The sequence below is a fragment of the Phymastichus coffea genome, unplaced genomic scaffold (genome assembly GCF_024137745.1).
Source record: "Phymastichus coffea isolate CEN01 unplaced genomic scaffold, Cenicafe_Pcof_1.1 PCOF00169, whole genome shotgun sequence".
In the NCBI taxonomy this organism is placed as follows: domain Eukaryota; kingdom Metazoa; phylum Arthropoda; class Insecta; order Hymenoptera; family Eulophidae; genus Phymastichus; species Phymastichus coffea.
In genome coordinates, this window is record NW_026706980.1 from 222,222 (window position 1) to 240,171 (window position 17,950).

The following is a 17,950-nucleotide window of genomic DNA, read 5'->3' on the forward strand; positions in this document are numbered from 1 at the left end:
TGCTTTACCAATAATTGAACATTTTTTACTTTTATATAAGAATAAGAATAAAATAAGAATTAACTTCCAGGTCATTTTGAAAAATTATCGATACGTAAACAATTATCATTTTGGAAAATGAATTTCGCAATTTGATTTTCAGTAAATGATTGTTTTTTGAGATATCGAACATCTCTATAGCGTCTTTCCGAGTGAAAGTGAAAGAGGACGCGCGTGGTTTTTCCCAACCAGCTGACTTGTCAGTTCCTGACTTGACTGTTGTTGACGGAGGCACTACTGCTAGCAAAAGTCAAGATGAGGTGAGCAACAACTAATTATTTTTTTAATGATAATTTTTTTCTTGTTCGTGGTATTTTATCACCTATGTGAATTGGAGAAAACAAGCGATTGAGACCGGGAACAATGTTTATATATATGAGACACGGGTGGTTGTTGTTTGGATATTGATGACGCCTCTGCACACGTGAGCGTCTACTTGACGTTTAAGATTCATGTGTATGGAGACTCGCGTTATCAGTGTTATCAAAGTTTTGCTAGTACGAATCAAGATTTGTTTATGTTTCAAATTTAAACGATATTGAACATAGCGCCATGCTTTGTATAAATAGAAAGTTTGCGCTGGCCGACATTTTGCTAAACGCGCACGAGGAGTTGACATTATAGTATTTCGACGCGGCTATGGCCGTCACAATAAATGTACGCTTCAAGCGTTGAGGCGTCAGGTATTGATATTTACGTGACGACTGATTACTTCTCTTAATTTAACTTGACGATTTGCATGTTTGGACAAACTTAGTTAAATATAGCTTATTTTAGTTTTTGTAATACTGATAAATGTTTATAGTTCTAAGAAAAAATATAACTTCTAAATTAATTAATTAAATAGTTAATTTATCGTTTTATATCTTCAGCGGGAGAGCACAGATGACAACAATGAATGGAAAGAGGCCATCACCAATGCCTCAAAGGCATCATCAAAACGAATCAAGTTCACAACATTTTGATTTAATCAAATACATACACGAATGTAGGATACATTATTCCTAAATATGTAAATCATTGTTAGATCTCTTTTGTAATTCAATTAGTTTTTTCAGCTTGGAATTCAGTGTCTAAAGAATTAGATAATTATCACAATCAACAGCATGGTAACTCTTCAAACTATAGGAACAGTGGTTTGGTAACTTATTATCAAGAACATGAACCCAATCCACTTCTCAAAGGTTTTTTGATTAATAAAATAATCATTCCATTTACTTCTTCGGTTTAGAAATTTTAAATTACTCATTGATTCTAACTTCATTGCAGATTTTGAACCATTCAATTTAGAAGCTTATTGGAATCAACGAGGACTGCAAAGTATGGCTAGAAATGCAACTTCATAGTCTTGGATTTCTACCATGAAGAACAATTGCGTTTTCTTAAATAGTTTTAAAAATCAAACAATAGGACAAAGAACAAACTGTTTGAAATTTGACAGATATGAATAATTTTTTACCAGTCACTTTTAATTGTTGCTTAAAAAATCAAAATATACAATGAATTTATAAAGTCAGTTGAGAAATGGAAATCTAAGAATATCTGTCATGAAAAGAAAGAGATTTATACTTGGACATTCCATATATTATCCTTGATAAAGCATTTAAAAAAATTACAAGTTTTTAATTTTGAAAAATTTAGTATTTCATTTCATTTAAAGTACCTATTGTTTTTTTTCATTGGTATTGTAAACTTTCATGATGGAGATGATAATGATAATAACTTATTTATTTTACAACTTAAGAGTTGTAGAGGATTGTAATTTTTTTACTAAGAAAGGAACATGTAAAATTTATATAATATATTATAAATAATGACTGTAGTCAAATAAAGCGACAGAAAATTATGTGCATTAGTAATGCACATTTGTAAAAGTAGAAAACGTATTTGAATTGTTCACGAAACATGTGGTTCTACGTTGGTTTTTCCAGAATTAAAGCAAAATTCTTATTAATGTATTGTTTATTTTTACTCAAACAAATCCCATATCTAAGTCCTTTCTCGTACTCTGCATCAGTGTCGTCAGCAATCAATTGCAATAAATCTATATTTTTGCGGTAGATGCTATTAAAAGTAAAAAAAATAAAGTCATTTTGAAAGGAAATTTGGCTAGGTTACTGGACTTTTTGAAAATAACCAACAGCACATGCAAACTAGAAAATTTTCAACAAAATTTGTACAAATTTTTAACGAAAAAGTTTGTATAAATTTTGGCTGAATATTTTTATGTACTTTTTTTTAATTTTACGTTTTATTTATACAGCGATCATTAAATCCAAAGTTATGAGAAATGAAAGCCTCTATTTATTGTGATTGATTAATTAATGTTGGAGATTTTGGAATGTAATTGACTTGTTAATATGATGTAGGAATTTTGTGGAAGAATTCAAAATTATTTAATGTTTAGAAAAAAGAAAAATATATTCTTAAACTATAAATATAAATTTATTTGATAAAAATCTTTGCAAATAGGTCCGCATATATTGATAAATTTTATCGTAAATATATAAATAGTATTTTTTAAACTCTGAAAGTCATATTTGTCGTAGAAAAAGATTTCGTGAAGTATTGATACTGGCAATTTATTGCAATTTATTCTTATCTATATTTTTTACATACACCAATCTTTTTTAATTTAAAAATGCACAGGCAATAACAATTTTAATAAATTTACTATTTTGCAGCGTAGAATTTATTTTATTTTATAATCGACTTTGCATGCAAAATTATTTTTCACATATAAAAGATTTATAGCAATGGATGCAATTTATTAATTTTCAATACTATAAAATGTATCTTTTTATAATAGGGTAGGATGAAACATTAATCGAACAATTTAATAAACATTTATTTTTAAACTCGTGTTTGAATAATGACTCTAGCAGTAGTCATTTCCGGTCGAATTGTACAGCAAGTAGATGGTGGCGTCTATACTCAAGTGGGAAAGAAATAGATGAACGCTAATACTTGCGAGAGCAACAAGGACAGTGCTATATCGAATTGTGCGACCGGTTAGGTGGCGATTACGCTACGCTAGCATTTTCCTGTTGCCGCCGCAATCCGCAACATTGCTTGCTGCCTGTTTAGTCACCGTTTGAAGCCGCTCGCTACAAATTGCATACAAGCATTTTCATAAGGCAACGCTTTTCGGTGTCGTTATTTTCTTATAGAAACTGCGTCTTGAATTATCCACCACCATGACGGACAATCGTAAGTACTTATTGCTTATAATTGGTTCATTTTATCAACACATTCGGTTTGTTAAGTCGCCATCGTACCCGCCTAGTAGACGCCGACCATTTGCACCGACGAACGCGCGCGTTCCATAAATAATCGATAGTTTTGATTAATTCGAATTCCTATGTTTAACCACCCTTCATTTAAGAATTTAATATATTCAATGCCATGAGGGAGTTTTTCTTGTTAGATTACTAATAATTGTCTATATATAATTTTAATAATTTTATTATTTATTAATCCATATCTTTAATTTCTAAAAGATGATACTACTTATGGTCTTGATATATTTGAATTTACAGAATACGCAAGCTATCAGCAACAAAATTACAGTCAATATAGTCAGCCACCTCCATCGGCTGGCACCCCAGACACATCTTATCCACCTCCAAGTACAGGAAGCTCTGGCTCCTATAACCAGTATAGCCAGCCTCCACCAAACTACCAACAAAGCTACCAGAACTATCAGAATAGCGAAAGTAGTCAGGATTACAACCAGTCTCAGACTGAGAGTAATTACAACCAAAGTAGCTATGGTAGTAGTGGAGGTGGTGGCAGTGGTGGTGGAGGTAGTGGTGGCTATAATAATGGTAGTAGCAGTAACAACTATGGAAGTGGTTACGGTGGCGGAAGCTCAGGAGGTGGAGGAGGAGGAGGTGGTAGCGGTAGTGGAGGATATAGCCGTAGCAGCTCTGGAGGAGGATATGGTAGTGGTCAGTAGATGCTGTTCATATTTGTTTTTTTATGTCCATATACTTGTTTGTAATTATGTATTTTATACTTTAGGAGGAGGAGGCGGTGGTGGTGGCGGTGGCGGTGGTAGCCGTTACGGTGGAAGTGATGATCGAAGGGGATACAGTGACCGGTCAGGTGGTGGCAATTACAAGTAAGTTTCAATTTAATTTTATACTCTTAAGCAAGGAGGGTTTTAAAGTAAAACGATGGAGCAGAAAAACTAATAAGCATCTGATGGATAACCATTTATTGTCCATAAGAATGAAAGTACAGTAGTTAAAAACCGGAGGTAATATAGCTTATGAAATTTCTTAAAAGGTTTAAACACAAAAAAATTATACTTTGCCTATGAAATCATGTACTACCCCGAGGGGTTTTAATGTATTTAAAGTGTGTCTACAGGTTTAACACACATGTATACAGATATGTACAGGTAAAATATTAGACAGGTGTTTGACAATTTGACATTAAGGTTTTAATGTGTCTACAATATCAACCTTGATACTCATGTATTTTTAAGAAACATCATAACTCCAGTCGAGTTTGCATGTGCAGTTGGTTATTTGTTCAAAATCAATGTTTTTAATATAAACAACGTGCCTTGGAATCGACGGACAATGTTGAAAACATTTATTTTTCATTCTATCACCATCATAATTAGGCAAGATTTATCCATGTTACGATTTTACGAAATTGTTTTAAAATTTTTCTTAATTTATGGCTATTACCTTTTGTCGTTTTACTGGCAATTATTTTTTAGTTTTAAACACACTGTTTGCAGGGAGTGATTGATAATAATGATTGAATAAAAGTGTGCGAGGAGATGAATGAATGAAGAACACAATGAAACAACTTGTACTTTCATGTATTTATTTTTTTTAATTTCATTTAAGTATTTTGCATGATTGACATTATAGACTGTGACGAGACAAATTAATATGAATTTCGATTCTCAGACTGTGTTATATGGTAATAAAGACTTTAGACAGTAGGTACATCAAGAAGATAGAGAAGTGGTGGCGAAGCAGCATATGAGTAGCCACACAACGATTGAATGCTGTCCATGACTTAACTCATTGGTATATCTGCTTCTGTGTTTTAGCAGTGGCGGTGGCCGTGGTGGTTATAACAAAGGTAAATGCACCAGACTATTGTACAAGTCTGGTGCTATTCATGCATTCACTCTAATATTTATTAAATACCCGGTCGCTCGAATTATATGAAAGGGCTTGCAAAGAAATATGCGCATCTGTAATCCCTACAGATTTCCCTGTACGCAGTAAACTAACGGTATTAGTAGTATAAGGATTATATTTTAAACACCAATTGCTTTTTTCCATTATCAACAAATTTCTCTATTAATGACATATTTCCTGGTCAACTTTTGGAAACTGGTCGTTTAAACAGATAATATATAATGTCGGTGCCAACCCTTCTAACAAATAAAACCAGATCCATCTATAAAATAAGTACTATCTAATTGAAAGAAATGTTAGTGTGTCAAAATAAAAGCTAATAAAAATTATAAAATAAGGATTTGTAATAACAAGAGATTTAGAGTTATTGAAAAAAAAGGCAAAGCAATATTTCAGGTACTCCTGGTAATTGTTTTATTCTATTAAAAAGAATTGAAGATGGTCTTCGGTAATTAATAAGCAAAGTTTGTAAAATATTATGCAAACACGACTTTGAACTATCTTACAAGGGAATTAAAAGGCAGCTGGTGGAAAATATATGAATGAAACTATTGTTTGAAGAAATGATAAAAAAATGGTACATGTGTCTTGAGAAGGAATGAAGTATAACTGAAGAAATGTTGCGGCCCTTTTGTATGTGAAGCTGCTATTTAATGATTTATGTAACACTGGGCTTTTCTCATTACACCAGCAAGAGTTCATCATTTATGTGCAGGGATTTTTAAAGGGATAATTTTAAGCACAAGGATTTCAAAGTTATAGTGGAGGAGTTGTAGGTTTGGGAAAATCATCAATTTATTCGTTTGAAATAAACCTTATCTACAGGCAACTATTTGAATTTTGGCATTACAATAGTGGTATACATGAAACTGTGTTTGAGGGAAAGTACTTACGATTTGAGAAGTGTCGAATAAATATTTATGACTTGATGGTTGTTTTGTGATCAAACAGAGTCACAGAGCTACACAGCCTTGAAAAGAAAAAAATGTATCAACTTGATTTGAAGAAAAAAGAAAGCTAAATTTTTTTTTAAATAGTTACCATACTTGTCATCAGCAGCAAAATAAAAATGTCGCTCAGTCATGAAGCTTTTTACAGAGTACAGTCAAAAAGTCAAAGAATTAGCTTAGACTTGGAATAGTAGTAGGATATTTAATTTGACGGGAAGGTCAATGTCACCGATCTAAATAATTGTTTGCATTACAGGGGGATATGGTGATCGCAACGATGGTATGGTCACCCAGGAGGACACTATTTTCGTATCCGGCATGGACACTGATATTACCGAAGACGAAATTTGCCAGCATTTCGGCGCTATCGGACTGATTAAGGTGAACTCCTGTTTGCCACTTGAATTCAGCTTTCGAAAGTTCAAGTTAAAACTCTATTATTGATTTTAGAGCGACAAGCGCACTGGCAAGCCAAAGATTTGGATGTACAAGGACAAGAGCACCGGTAAAAATAAGGGTGAGGCGACAGTGACGTACGATGATCAAAATGCTGCGCGGTCCGCCATCGATTGGTTCGATGGCAAGGAGTTCAAGGGCTGCACCATCAAAGTGCAGATCGCTCAACATAAGAGCAGTTGGCAAGGCGGCCGTGGAGGTGGTGGACGTGGCGGTGGTGGTGGCGGTGGTCGCGGAGGTGGTGGTCGAGGAGGCGGCGGCTATGGTGGAGGCGGTGGCGGCGGTGGTCGCGATCGTGACCGAGGTGACCGAGACCGAGATGATCATCGCGGCGGCGGACGTGGTGGCGATAGCGATCATCGCCGTGATAGTGGCGGTGGTGGCGGCGGTGGTGGCAGTTTTCGCGGATCTGATTGGCGGTAAGTACGCTTAACTATTAAATTCTCGCAAATTACTCTAATTTTTCCCTATTAAAATTTTAATGCGTTATTCCACGAACATCGAAATACAAAGTAGATACAGTAAATCATGAAACATTGATTTATAACTTTATAATTTATAGATTTATTTTATTAGAATCGCATTAGTAATTAAAAAAATACATTAGTTATTACTACTGTTATAAACCCGAGTCCTTTATATTTATTTATTCAATAATAAGTTTATCTTGATTTCCAGATGCCCGAACCCAAGCTGTGGCAACATGAACTTTGCCTGGCGCGACCAATGCAATCTCTGTAAGAGCTCTAAACCTGAGGGCATGGGTGGAGGTGGCGGAGGTGGAGGCGGTGGTCGTGGAGGTGGTGGACGTGGCGGTGGCGGCGGTGGCCGTGGAGGTGGAGGAGGCGGCGGCGGTGGCTTCCGAAAAGATGGAGGTGGTGGTCGAGGTGGTGGCGGTGGTGGCCGTGGAGGAGACAGAGGTAGCAGAGGTGGTTTCCGTGGTGGTGATAGGGGAGGTGGCCGCGGTGGCGGTCGTGGAGGACCAATGCGTGGCGGCGGAGGGTAAGTTTACATTCAAAAATTGCAAATGCAAAAGCTTCTTTTTTTCCACTTGCACTTGATAATTACACTGATGTATTTTTCTGTTACAGTCGCGGAGACCGAGACAGAGATCGTAATAGGCCCTACTAAATTCCTTCAATATAGAAGGAACGCAATTACACCACGTGTTAATTATAACACGGAAACGCTATAAGCGAATATGTACATTTTTTCATAATATTATCAAGTATGCACCTAATTTCAATGAGTCGTGTTCATGTTCTTATTTTTACCTATAAACAATAACTATTTGAATGATTAATTATTCTAAGAAATAGCGCGTACAGTCCTGATTTTGACATAAAGGCCATTTTATGCAGACAGTAATAGCAAAATTAAAAATTCTTAAGCTGAAGAACGCACGACAATTCTGTGTAAAGGTTGTACCGCTTTTACGTAATTAAAATATAATTACCATTATATTATAGTTCTTGACCCAATTAAATATAAAAAATAGGTTTTAATAAAAATAACCCATAGATTAAGAATTAAGTAGTTTATTATTTTCAAGACATAACCTTCTCCTTGATTATCTTGATAAATATTATCATTGATATTACACTTAATAATTGGTTTTACTATGGCAACCAATTATATATAAATACTTAATTTATCTCAAACAGTATTTTACTGAGTTAGACTGTCTTAATCATATTTACAGAAAATTAAGTTATATTTACGTGGAGGAGCTTGCTCAAGTTTTTAATTTATACTTACACAAGAGAAAACTAAACGTTGAAGTAAGACAAATTGATCTATTATATACAAAAATTATATCTACTAAAATGTCGATAAATGTATCTGTTAAATAATATTAACGAGCTATTATTATAAATTTCGATATATAATATTTTTATTAAATTAAAGTATTTTTAAAAAGTAGAATCTCGAGCAATTTTCTACGTGAATCATGATTTTTTTTAAATGATAAATCATAAAAGTAATCGTGAATGGTAGGTTTTGTTAACCGTTACTTATAAAAGAAACTAATCAAATCCGTAATTGGTAAAAAGGAAGATTCTTCACAAATAAGAGTAGGACAAAAATGGTTAGATAATGATCACGAATTAGAATGTTGCGAAGGCGTCATGCCTCCTGAATGTTCAGGGCTGTGTTTTTGCTTCTTCCGCTTCTTTTCTTTTTTACGCTTTTTCCTTGCTTCTTTTTCTTCATCGTGTCTCTTTTGTTTCTTGTGTTTCTTTTCATGAGTATCTGCGCCTCCAATATCAGTCACAGTCGTTTCTTGCCCACTAGGAACTTCACCAGGTTTATTTTTGTGCTTTTTGTGCTTGTTTTTGTGTTTTCTTTGAGGCGCTTGATTAACATAACGATACTGTTCTGGTAACTGAAATAAATAAATAAAAAGGTAATATAATTTTATTGTAATCAATGAGTAGTTTCAGCGCAGTAACAAAATACGTACTGGTCCAGGATGTAATCTAAAACCAGCTAATTGTACACTTGTTAAAGGTAAAAGTTCCTTGCCACCTATAGGAGGCTTTTCAATCACAGATCGTAAAGCACTAACAAAAAAAATATTGAAATATGCAGTCTAAAAAAATATCAAAAATATATAAAATTTACCTGTTGTCTTGATCACCTGGGGTATCAATAATACCTGGCAAATTTGGCAAAAATGAAGATAATTGTTCTTTAAGTTTTTTACCACTAAATTTACTGTATGAATGTTCCAAGTTATTATATGCCATCAAATTTGTGGCTCCTGTTAATTCACTTTCTCCTAGAAATTTATTAGAATTTGTTAATTTATATTCACCATAAAGTAACTATATTCACTAGATTATATACCAGGAGGTTCTTTCATCAAATAAAATGGTCCACTGTGAACAATAGATGGATTCTTTCCCAGAGAGATAGTAGTCTTTAATGTTCCTGTTGAATCCTGTCGTGAAACAACAGGGGACCGGGCACCTCGTGGAGAAGACTTTGGAGAGTATGGCTCCACTTTGGTTCGAAACTGATCACCCATCATCTTGAAAAACCTTTTATTGCATTGCACTGATATCAAAAATGAAAATCTCAGCAACAGATGAATTCAAGCCTTTACAATATCTGAAATAATAAAACTAGTTCTCAATTTAAAGCCTCTATTTTCAATGAAAATATTATATTTTAAGTACTTGATGGATTAATTGATTAGGTTATTGAGCTATTCTTTTTAAAGTTTATACATATTTAGAGCTCAGACCAAGGTTTTTATAAAACAATGAAAGTTACTTGAGATTATAATATTCATATGTTGCATTTTTTTCACTACTGTGCAGCACTTCAAATATTTCCAAGTAGCTTAGAGCAAGTATGATCAAGCTTTTCATAGGTAAATAACTTAAATATATAAATTTCGGAAGTGGAAGCAGAATGTCTGTACTAATTACATCTAGACTATTTGACTTATTAAAAATCTTTTTACGAATACACATAACCTATAGTAATCTGCCTTACAACGTTGTTTTCCTTTTCACACAAGACTCTAATGAAAACTTCACTGAATTCAACAAGATCAGAACTTATTATATCACTGCTTACCACTTCAAATCAATTTTAAGTCGAATTTTCTTACTTATATTGCTAAATTAACAGCATAAAGTTGACATCGTGAAACGTTAATACTCCATTACCCCAATGTCTAGTGTTCAAAGTTTACATTAACGCTCTCGGCTAGCAGCCGCAAAGCGCCGAGTGTGGTGGTGCACGACCAACTTGTTATAACCCATGCTATTTATCTACTTTGGTTATACGTTCATATAGAACTATAGAGTATCTCAAATTAAAGATTAGACTTCAACGAAGCCATATTTTGATTTAACAGCAAGGTTGATCAAGTTCGGTGATTTTACACTCCCAAGTAATCTCTTTGTGAAAGAACTTTAACAGCTGCCGCAAGTATACAGTGCAGTCTGCTAAACAAGTGAGGTGTTAATAATAACTTAAGTTTTTCCGTGAAACTAAAGTTTTTTGTTATAAAGTTTTATATAAAAGGGATCAATAAAATCACATCAGAATGTCTTATATGTTAGCACATCTCCACAATGGGTGGCAAGTAGATCAAGCAATTTTATCAGAAGAAGACCGTGTTGTTGTAAGTTAACCTTCATAAACTTTTTTACTATTATCAAACTAAGTTTCATTGTGAAACATGTAATTTTTTATATTGATTCATTATCATCAGTCAATAAATTTCATAAATAAAATGCTGCTTTCCTTAATATTTTTTATTTTTGTAATAAGTATAAAATAAATTACATGGAAGCTTCTAGAAGTTTTCTTTTTATTCGAATAAAATTATTTTCCTAATAGGTTATACGATTTGGACATGATTGGGATCCTATGTGTATGAAAATGGATGAAGTATTGTATAATATTGCAGAAAAAGTTAAAAATTTTGCTGTTATCTACTTAGTTGATATTACTGAAGTACCTGACTTTAATAAAATGTAAGTTTATTAATTTTTTATTTTCACTACACTGTTATTGCCTAACAATCTTAATAAGATACATTATTTCAGGTATGAGTTGTATGATCCTTGTACAGTCATGTTCTTTTTCAGAAATAAACATATAATGATTGATTTGGGCACAGGTAATAACAATAAAATTAATAACAATAAAATTAATTAAATGTAATAACAATAAAATTAATTAAATTTAATAACAATAAAATTAAATTTAAAGGAAACAATAACAAGATTAATTGGACTTTGGAAGATAAGCAAGAAATGATTGACATTATTGAAACCGTTTACCGAGGAGCCAGGAAGGGTAGAGGTTTAGTAGTATCTCCAAAAGATTATTCTACTAAATACCGTTATTAAATCACCATATTGTGTACGTTATTAGTCTTATAACAGTACATAATAATTTAAATTGTTTTATATTAAAACTAAATCCTAAGCAACTTTTTTGATTAAAAATGAAAATGAAACTGTTGTATATAAGGTGTCTTGATTATATGAAATTATTGTAAGACTATTTATTTAATTTTTTCACATAATATATTTGTTTTTCATGTAAATGTATACACTTTTCTGTAAATTTAATACCAATTAAACATCTAATGAAGTACTTGATCAACAAAAAACATCAGATTCTTATGAATAATATTGTACTATTGTAAACAAAATAAATATCTAAAACATTTTCGAAATTTCATATATATATATATATATATATATATATATATATACACATACATTTTATAATTATACATTACAGGAATAGATGGATTCTTTACAACCCAAGTTTTTGTCAAATGTTGATAAATAATATTTATAAATAATGTTAACTTTCTCATTGAATATTCAAAATTAAATAGTCTTTAAATTCCTATCGATGCTTTAGTTTATGTTGGCAATGATAGTGATACCTTAGGGAGTGTTCACACGGGATCCTTTTTCCTGCGTATACAAAAACTCGGATGAGGCCGTATACGTACGCCATCTCTATAATTTCGAGTTCATAGATTAATATGCGCATCTCGCATTCATTATGAAACTTACCACTGAGGTCAAAGTTATAGAGATGGCATGCGCATACAACTCGGACGTGACCGACCCCAGGTTAGGAAGGAAGAGGGATCCCGCGTGGACACTTCCTCTAAATAGTACACTAGGCGTGGGTTCCTTCGTGACCCGGAAAATTAAAAATTAAAAATAAGCTAGGTCGTTTGAGCACTACTGCAACCATTTCTAGCTACTGTAGCCATTTCTGCTCAGAGCATAACCTTGTATCTTAATAAATAAAAACTACGATTTAACCTGGGTTGGTTACAGGGGTGTTCGAACAACCTAGCATATTTTTAATTTAAATTTTCCCGGGTCGCGAATTTACCCACGCCTAGTGTACAATGTATATGCTATATATGCATTCACCACCTTAGGTCTTAGAGATGCATCGGATGCGCAGTAGCAATTGCACGTTGCGCAGTTACAGTATAGAGGTTCTGCGCAACCGGATATCGATAGCACCCTGTTCGGACCGATCGATGCCCATACACATTTTCAAGTTGCCATGTTGGCATCACTGTAGCGTTCAAAACAAGTCTTCGCATGCATTTGTCTCATTTTTCTTCATTTTCTTACCGCAATCGTCAAGTGTTTCGCACCTAGATTTTAAGTAAAGTAGAAAAATATCACCAAAAATTCTTTTCGCGTGCAATCTTATTCATTTTGTGCAGAATTAACAGTACTCTACCACGTTTGTGGCTTTGTAAGATTCTCCAAATAACTAATTTGATTGGTATGTATTGTTCAGCCATTTTGTTGAAAATATACATTTCAAGTATAGTATTTTATGCTAAAAACGTAATCATTGCTGTTGTATCTCGCTCTAAATAAGTAGTTAACTAATCCAAGTTACGCAACAAAATAATTATGTTTTTCGCGTATAGTAGTATAGCACGTGTATTCATAAATAGTAAATCATTAATTTGAACTTCATGAACTGTCAGTATGACTACGTCGCAATAAAGCTAGAGAATTGTTGGTAAACGAGTAAAAATATATCCTTTGTTAGTATACGGTTTTTTGTTTGAACATTCGAACTCTATATGAATGATATAAGTTTAATTAGATACAAATTTTGTTGACATTTTAGAGCAACAAAACGATGGTGCGTAACTTTGGCCAAAAGCGAAAGAAGAAGAACAAGAAATTGAAGCGCAAGGGTCCACCAAGGGGAAAAGACATAACCAAGGTGACGGGTAGAGAGGCGGCAATCAACGAACCTCCGAAACAAGGAAAAGTCGACATCAATTATATGCACTACATCAGTTCATCGAATCACATGGAAAGCTATGGTCAAAAGAAAATTGATCAAAAGAGCCCTCGAGGTGATTGGGGCTCCTACGATTATTCGGAGGAAGAGGATGATAATTATTATGGCGATTACGGTGGGTATTACGACGAAATTAATGGGACTCATAGTGAAATTTTTGATTCGCAACAAACTGTACCTAGAAAAACTACAAAAACCGCGTATTTTGGGCGAAGAGTGCTCAACGAAAACGACAGCGGCAATAATGAAGAAGATATGCCTGAGCTTTTTTTAGAACTCATTGCAATAAATGAAGTATTAATGATTCCTTAACAGCTTTCCTTTAAAAATTGCATGTTTCGTTAGAAAAACTGGTTATCATTATCTATTTTTATAAATGAGGAATTTCAATCATTCGTTTATTTCAGTGTGAAGATTATAATTTTTTTTTTACTAAAAAACTTTTCTATTGCAGTTATGATTCTATACCATTTGAGTAAACAGTGTTTTAGTGTTCGTTGCACATCATTTGAATTTTTATAACTTTATAATAGATCTTAAAAATTTTATAAATAATAACAATATAATTATTTGTGCATATACTTGATGTATTTATTTAATATATCACCCATTTAAACATACAAGTCTCGTGTCTCATATTGAGCAAATTATATAAGGTAGATAGTAGTTCAACATAGAATTTCATTGTACAACAATATACTTGTTGATTATTCAGTTCACAGGATAAGTATTACAATATGGTTATACCATGGTCGTGAGAGATTATGACAAGAGCATAAAAATTGTATAGATCTATTTTGTTGGAACTTGTCGTTAATGACAGAGAAAGAGAGAGGTAGAGGCCAATTGCAAATTTGAATTTGAATAATGTTTAAGCATATGGATAAAAGTTTATACTAAAGTTTTACCTGAAATTGGTTATATTGTAGTACACTTTTTAGATACAAATAATTTTTTTGTTTAGTCACACTGATTACAAATCTCATAATGCGAGACTCGAAGAAAAGTTGCATGTTTACCAATGAAAAAAAGAAGCGTCAACACATCAATGCTTTTGATTTTTTTGGTTTTTGAAATTTTTTAAAAAACTAAATTCTCGTAAATATTTTGAGTCTAGAAAATGTTCGACAAGTTATATCGTCGTCGCCATTAATAAAAACGTGTTCAAGTAAATATAGACAATGAAAAACTTTATAAATATATAATATACATATTCTATAATGATGTAACTAACAATACAGTAATCGCGTAAAGTTACAAGTGGCGTGAATCGCGGCCGGGCCGCCCAGCGAGGCTGCCCGCCGCACATGCCATCACGCGTGCACACGAGTACAATCATTTGATACGTAATGCGCCCCTCGGAAAAACAAGTGGGCTCGAGAGCCGCGGTAACGAGCGGCTCGCGCCGCTGTGCGTGAGGTCGCGAGGCGCGGGCGATCGACGCCGAGAGGCGAAAGGAATTGCGCTAAGAGTTGGCTACGCGTGCGTGCATGCAACTGACTGAAAAGACTGCGGTGAAGCGGCGAGCGCGGCGAGCGTCGATCGGCGCCGAGGGCCCGGACTTACGACTGCTGCCTGCGCGGCGGCGGCCTGGCGGCGCCCGAGTCGCCGGGGAAGGGGGCCCGCTGCTGCTGGTCCCTCTGCTCGTAGTGCTGCGGCTGGAAGAGCCGGCGCTCCTGGCCGGCAAAGTCCTTGCGCGCCTTCTTGCCGCGGTACTTGCGGAAGCCGCCAGCGCCCTGCTGCTGCTGCTGCTGCTGCTGCTGCTGCTGCTGCTCGTCCCTGTGGTAGTTGCCGCCGTTGTGGTGGGTCTGCTGGCGGAAGAACGGGGGGCAACTGGCGCCGGCGTCGGGGCAGTGGGCGCCGTTTTGCAGCTGGGGCAGCACGCCCGCTTCGTCCACCTCGAGCCGCTGCTTGGGCTGCCTGGGCGGTTGCTGCTGCTGCTGCTGCTGTTGCTGCCTGTTGCCGCGTCGGTACTCCGACTGGCCGGCCATGTGCTCGAAGCTGCAAGGCGGGTGCGCGGCGTGAGCAACGAGCGCGCCAACGGTGGGCGCGCGAGCGGAGCTTACCTGGGGCCGGGCCGCGCGGGTCCGCGGTGCCAGTAGCTCTGCGTGTGCAGCGGCGGAAACTTATGGTAGCCGTCCTCCTGGGCGTCCGCGCCGCCGCCGCCGCCGCGGCCGTGGTAGCCGCCCTGGCCGCGGCTCTGGTTGGTGGCGCGCTGCTGCTGCTGCGGCTGTGGTGGCTGGCTGTGGCCGGCCGGCGACTTGAGGCTGCCGATCTCCTGGCGGCGCTCGTCGGCCTCCAGCCGCAACCGCTTGACCAGCGCCTCCGCGTCGTCCAGCCGGGCCTGCAGCTCCACCTCGCGACACTCGGCGAAGCTGTCCACCTGCACGCCCACGTCCTTCTGGCGGTCGCGCTGCCTCTCCGCCAGCAGCAGCCTCCTGCGCGCACAGCCCGGCTCGTTCACTCGCGGAGTTTGCCAGCGGAGCTCGCGCTCGCTCGCCACTTACTGCTTCTGCTTGTCCACGGTCTCCGACAGGCACACGTTGCGCGCCCTGGCCTCGGTCAGCGACGCGCGCAGCTCCTGCAGGTCCTTCTCCAGCAGCTCCACCTGCAGCGGCGCCACGTTCACGGCCGCCGGACTCGCCTGCTGCGCATTCAACGGATCGCTGCTCAGAACGCGCCTCCGCCGGGCACCGCGCCACTCACCTTGGCTTTGACGAAGCCGCTGCCGGCGGCGTCCTCCGGCGAGGAGGCGCTGCTGGAGGCGTAGCCGTGCTGGCCGGTGCCCTTGCCGAACACCAGCTGGAACTGCAAGTCTGCGCAAGAGGCGCGAGCCTCCGTTAGCGGCGGGCCAGCCGGGGACACGCGCGACGCGCTCACCTCGGTTCCGCTGCCGCAGGCTCTCGACCTCCTGGTGGAGCGCCAGCAGCGTGCCCTGGTGCTGGTCCTGCAGGAACTTGATGTTCTGCTCCAGCTGGGTCACCTTGTCGCTGCCGTGCCCTTGAAACCTAGCCTCGTCGCACTCGTCGTGGCGGCTGGGCAGCGGCGCGATCTCCGGCGGCGGCGGCTTCTTGCGCTGCAACCAACGAGCGTTACGACAACGGGCCAGGCGGCTGCGGGCGCGGCTTACTTGCTGGAACGGCACCACGGGCAGCTTCACGAGCACCTTCGACGTCATGACGACGACGACGACGACGATGGGGGCCGAGCCGGAAGGAGCGGCGCGCGGGCAGCAGCCACCCTCGCCAGCCGAGCACAGCCGCGGGTCGTTGGCGCGCGAGCAGCGACAGCACCACGTCGCGGGGACGCGCCGACCAGCAGTCGTCGAGCGGGCGCGAGCGGGCGCTGCTTTGCGTTCGGCTCGGCGAGCGACTCTGCGCTCCCGGCGGCGCTGCGCGGACGACGGCCAGCCAGCGCCGACGGGGTATTGATCCGCCGGAGCGACGTGCTCGGCGCCCGCGCGCCCGCGCAGACCGCACCCCGCGAGCGCGCCGCTCGCATCCCTATTCCTGCCGAGCGAACGACGCTGCGCGCCCATTGTGCCGCTGGCCGCTGCGCGTGGCTCGCCTGGCTCGTCGAGAATCCCCAGATGCGTTCCCTCATCCTCGAACGCCTCGTTCGGGAAGGATATTTAGCTTCCGCGCCTGCTCGGACTAGCGTTTCCCTTTCCTGAAACAAGCACAGGTGTCGCAGTGTCGCGCTATTCGCTCGCTCGACCTGAGCCCACGCGTACTGTCGCTCTCTTTTTCCTAAGACTTCTCGTCGGCCTGTGGCGAGTCCATTGCATTTCAAAGAAAAACCAGTTACGCGGACGGATGCTCGCGGCAAGTGAGAAAACAAGTGGGCAGGCAACAAGTACCACTCCGGTTTTCATTCGGATTTACTTTATGAATGATCAAATAATCAATCTCCCCTGAAAATATAGGTATACGAAATTTCTACGTAATATGTACAAAATATGTACAACATACCTGCATATTTTGCGTACATAGAATCCGGAATATGCATACGAAATTTAGGTACTTATTACTGAAACTTAAAAATTAATTGAATATAAATTATAACAATTGATTTTTAAAATGGTTGCAGGTACTCATTAGTGAGCTATTATTAAAAATAATGAACAATTAATTACGAATCAATAGTCATAAATGAGATACTTCGTTTCAATTATTTATTGGCAAAAGAACGCGTGATAAACAACCTTTTCTTCTTATGGTATCTAATTTTGAAACACGGTATTTGACACGTAAGTAACTCTATTTTAATGTTTTCCTGCAAACTTCTGAAATTGATAATTGATTTCTTGGTATAAGATATGCTTTATTCTTGCATATGAAACAATTTGTTCAATTGTTCGTTCCTTCAGGAAGTGCCTTGCTTTTGAATAAACCCAGAATCTGAGGCAAACTGTTGTGGACGGGAGCAAGTAATTGAACAAGCGAATTTTAAAATATCTTGATTTTATTATATTTATTTTATCCATTGCGCGTGCATATAGCA

General features: G+C 38.1%; 5 protein-coding genes across 16 annotated transcripts; 3 read left to right on the forward strand and 2 right to left on the reverse strand.

Moving 5' to 3' along the window:
• Positions 1 to 143: 143 nt before the first annotated feature.
• Positions 144 to 1,972, forward strand: LOC131673176 (mapk-regulated corepressor-interacting protein 1-like). Of its 5 annotated transcripts, none has more exons than XM_058950965.1 (4): positions 144 to 299; positions 912 to 1,027; positions 1,098 to 1,223; positions 1,309 to 1,972. In XM_058950965.1, exons 1-4 carry the CDS (start codon positions 295 to 297, stop codon positions 1,383 to 1,385), a joined length of 324 nt encoding a protein of 107 aa, XP_058806948.1. In that variant the 5' UTR covers positions 144 to 294; the 3' UTR covers positions 1,386 to 1,972. The 5 variants fall into 5 exon arrangements, with proteins under 5 accessions (XP_058806948.1, XP_058806951.1, XP_058806949.1 ...); XM_058950968.1 differs by lacking the exon at positions 144 to 299 and adding an exon at positions 464 to 696; XM_058950966.1 differs by lacking the exon at positions 144 to 299 and adding an exon at positions 465 to 722.
• Positions 1,973 to 3,024: 1,052 nt separating this feature from the next.
• LOC131673155 (RNA-binding protein cabeza) lies at positions 3,025 to 8,155 on the forward strand. 2 transcript variants are annotated; one of them, XM_058950909.1, is made up of 8 exons: positions 3,025 to 3,249; positions 3,579 to 3,989; positions 4,063 to 4,162; positions 5,117 to 5,145; positions 6,414 to 6,538; positions 6,608 to 7,032; positions 7,292 to 7,615; positions 7,705 to 8,155. In XM_058950909.1, exons 1-8 carry the CDS (start codon positions 3,237 to 3,239, stop codon positions 7,742 to 7,744), a joined length of 1,467 nt encoding a protein of 488 aa, XP_058806892.1. In that variant the 5' UTR covers positions 3,025 to 3,236; the 3' UTR covers positions 7,745 to 8,155. The 2 variants fall into 2 exon arrangements, with proteins under 2 accessions (XP_058806892.1, XP_058806891.1); XM_058950908.1 differs by having other exon boundaries at positions 3,027 to 3,249; positions 5,114 to 5,145.
• Positions 8,156 to 8,197: 42 nt separating this feature from the next.
• On the reverse strand, positions 8,198 to 10,369 carry LOC131673157 (mediator of RNA polymerase II transcription subunit 19). 6 transcript variants are annotated; one of them, XM_058950915.1, is made up of 5 exons: positions 10,236 to 10,369; positions 9,464 to 9,727; positions 9,239 to 9,395; positions 9,078 to 9,177; positions 8,198 to 8,999 (listed from the first exon to the last, which is right to left on the reverse strand). In XM_058950915.1, exons 2-5 carry the CDS (start codon positions 9,645 to 9,647, stop codon positions 8,715 to 8,717), a joined length of 726 nt encoding a protein of 241 aa, XP_058806898.1. In that variant the 5' UTR covers positions 9,648 to 9,727; positions 10,236 to 10,369; the 3' UTR covers positions 8,198 to 8,714. The 6 variants fall into 6 exon arrangements, with proteins under 6 accessions (XP_058806898.1, XP_058806897.1, XP_058806895.1 ...); XM_058950914.1 differs by having other exon boundaries at positions 9,464 to 9,741; positions 10,236 to 10,344; XM_058950912.1 differs by having other exon boundaries at positions 10,202 to 10,310.
• Positions 10,370 to 10,619: 250 nt separating this feature from the next.
• LOC131673158 (thioredoxin-like protein 4A) lies at positions 10,620 to 11,774 on the forward strand. Its single transcript, XM_058950918.1, has 4 exons — positions 10,620 to 10,754; positions 10,973 to 11,109; positions 11,182 to 11,255; positions 11,348 to 11,774. The coding sequence occupies exons 1-4, from the start codon at positions 10,677 to 10,679 to the stop codon at positions 11,485 to 11,487; spliced, it is 429 nt and encodes a 142-aa protein (XP_058806901.1). The 5' UTR covers positions 10,620 to 10,676; the 3' UTR covers positions 11,488 to 11,774.
• A 2,269-nt stretch (positions 11,775 to 14,043) lies between these two features.
• LOC131673154 (adenylate cyclase, terminal-differentiation specific-like) lies at positions 14,044 to 16,847 on the reverse strand. Of its 2 annotated transcripts, none has more exons than XM_058950907.1 (6): positions 16,578 to 16,847; positions 16,328 to 16,523; positions 16,154 to 16,263; positions 15,955 to 16,091; positions 15,514 to 15,885; positions 14,044 to 15,448 (listed from the first exon to the last, which is right to left on the reverse strand). In XM_058950907.1, exons 1-6 carry the CDS (start codon positions 16,623 to 16,625, stop codon positions 15,010 to 15,012), a joined length of 1,302 nt encoding a protein of 433 aa, XP_058806890.1. In that variant the 5' UTR covers positions 16,626 to 16,847; the 3' UTR covers positions 14,044 to 15,009. The 2 variants fall into 2 exon arrangements, with proteins under 2 accessions (XP_058806890.1, XP_058806889.1); XM_058950906.1 differs by having other exon boundaries at positions 15,955 to 16,094.
• Positions 16,848 to 17,950: the final 1,103 nt, after the last annotated feature.

What these genes read in the sequence shown, in the direction of transcription:
- LOC131673155 (XM_058950908.1), top strand. An exon ending in CCGTGGTGGTTATAACAAAG is followed by an intron (nt 5,146 to 6,413) that starts GTAAATGCACCA and finishes TTTGCATTACAG; the next exon opens with GGGGATATGGTGATCGCAAC. An exon ending in TTTCGCGGATCTGATTGGCG is followed by an intron (nt 7,033 to 7,291) that starts GTAAGTACGCTT and finishes CTTGATTTCCAG; the next exon opens with ATGCCCGAACCCAAGCTGTG.
- LOC131673176 (XM_058950964.1), top strand. An exon ending in AATCAAATACATACACGAAT is followed by an intron (nt 1,028 to 1,097) that starts GTAGGATACATT and finishes TAGTTTTTTCAG; the next exon opens with CTTGGAATTCAGTGTCTAAA. An exon ending in ACCCAATCCACTTCTCAAAG is followed by an intron (nt 1,224 to 1,308) that starts GTTTTTTGATTA and finishes ACTTCATTGCAG; the next exon opens with ATTTTGAACCATTCAATTTA.
- LOC131673154 (XM_058950906.1), bottom strand. Translation starts at nt 16,625, where the DNA reads ATGACGTCGAAGGTGCTCGTGAAGCTGCCCGTGGTGCCGTTCCAGCAA. An exon ending in CCGTGGTGCCGTTCCAGCAA is followed by an intron (nt 16,524 to 16,577) that starts GTAAGCCGCGCC and finishes CGTTGGTTGCAG; the next exon opens with CGCAAGAAGCCGCCGCCGCC. An exon ending in CCCGCGCGGCCCGGCCCCAG is followed by an intron (nt 15,449 to 15,513) that starts GTAAGCTCCGCT and finishes CCCGCCTTGCAG; the next exon opens with CTTCGAGCACATGGCCGGCC.
- LOC131673157 (XM_058950915.1), bottom strand. Translation starts at nt 9,647, where the DNA reads ATGATGGGTGATCAGTTTCGAACCAAAGTGGAGCCATACTCTCCAAAG. An exon ending in TTTGATGAAAGAACCTCCTG is followed by an intron (nt 9,396 to 9,463) that starts GTATATAATCTA and finishes ATAAATTTCTAG; the next exon opens with GAGAAAGTGAATTAACAGGA. An exon ending in TTAGATTACATCCTGGACCA is followed by an intron (nt 9,000 to 9,077) that starts GTACGTATTTTG and finishes TATTTATTTCAG; the next exon opens with TTACCAGAACAGTATCGTTA.
- LOC131673158 (XM_058950918.1), top strand. Translation starts at nt 10,677, where the DNA reads ATGTCTTATATGTTAGCACATCTCCACAATGGGTGGCAAGTAGATCAA. An exon ending in CAGAAGAAGACCGTGTTGTT is followed by an intron (nt 10,755 to 10,972) that starts GTAAGTTAACCT and finishes TTTTCCTAATAG; the next exon opens with GTTATACGATTTGGACATGA. An exon ending in AATGATTGATTTGGGCACAG is followed by an intron (nt 11,256 to 11,347) that starts GTAATAACAATA and finishes TTAAATTTAAAG; the next exon opens with GAAACAATAACAAGATTAAT.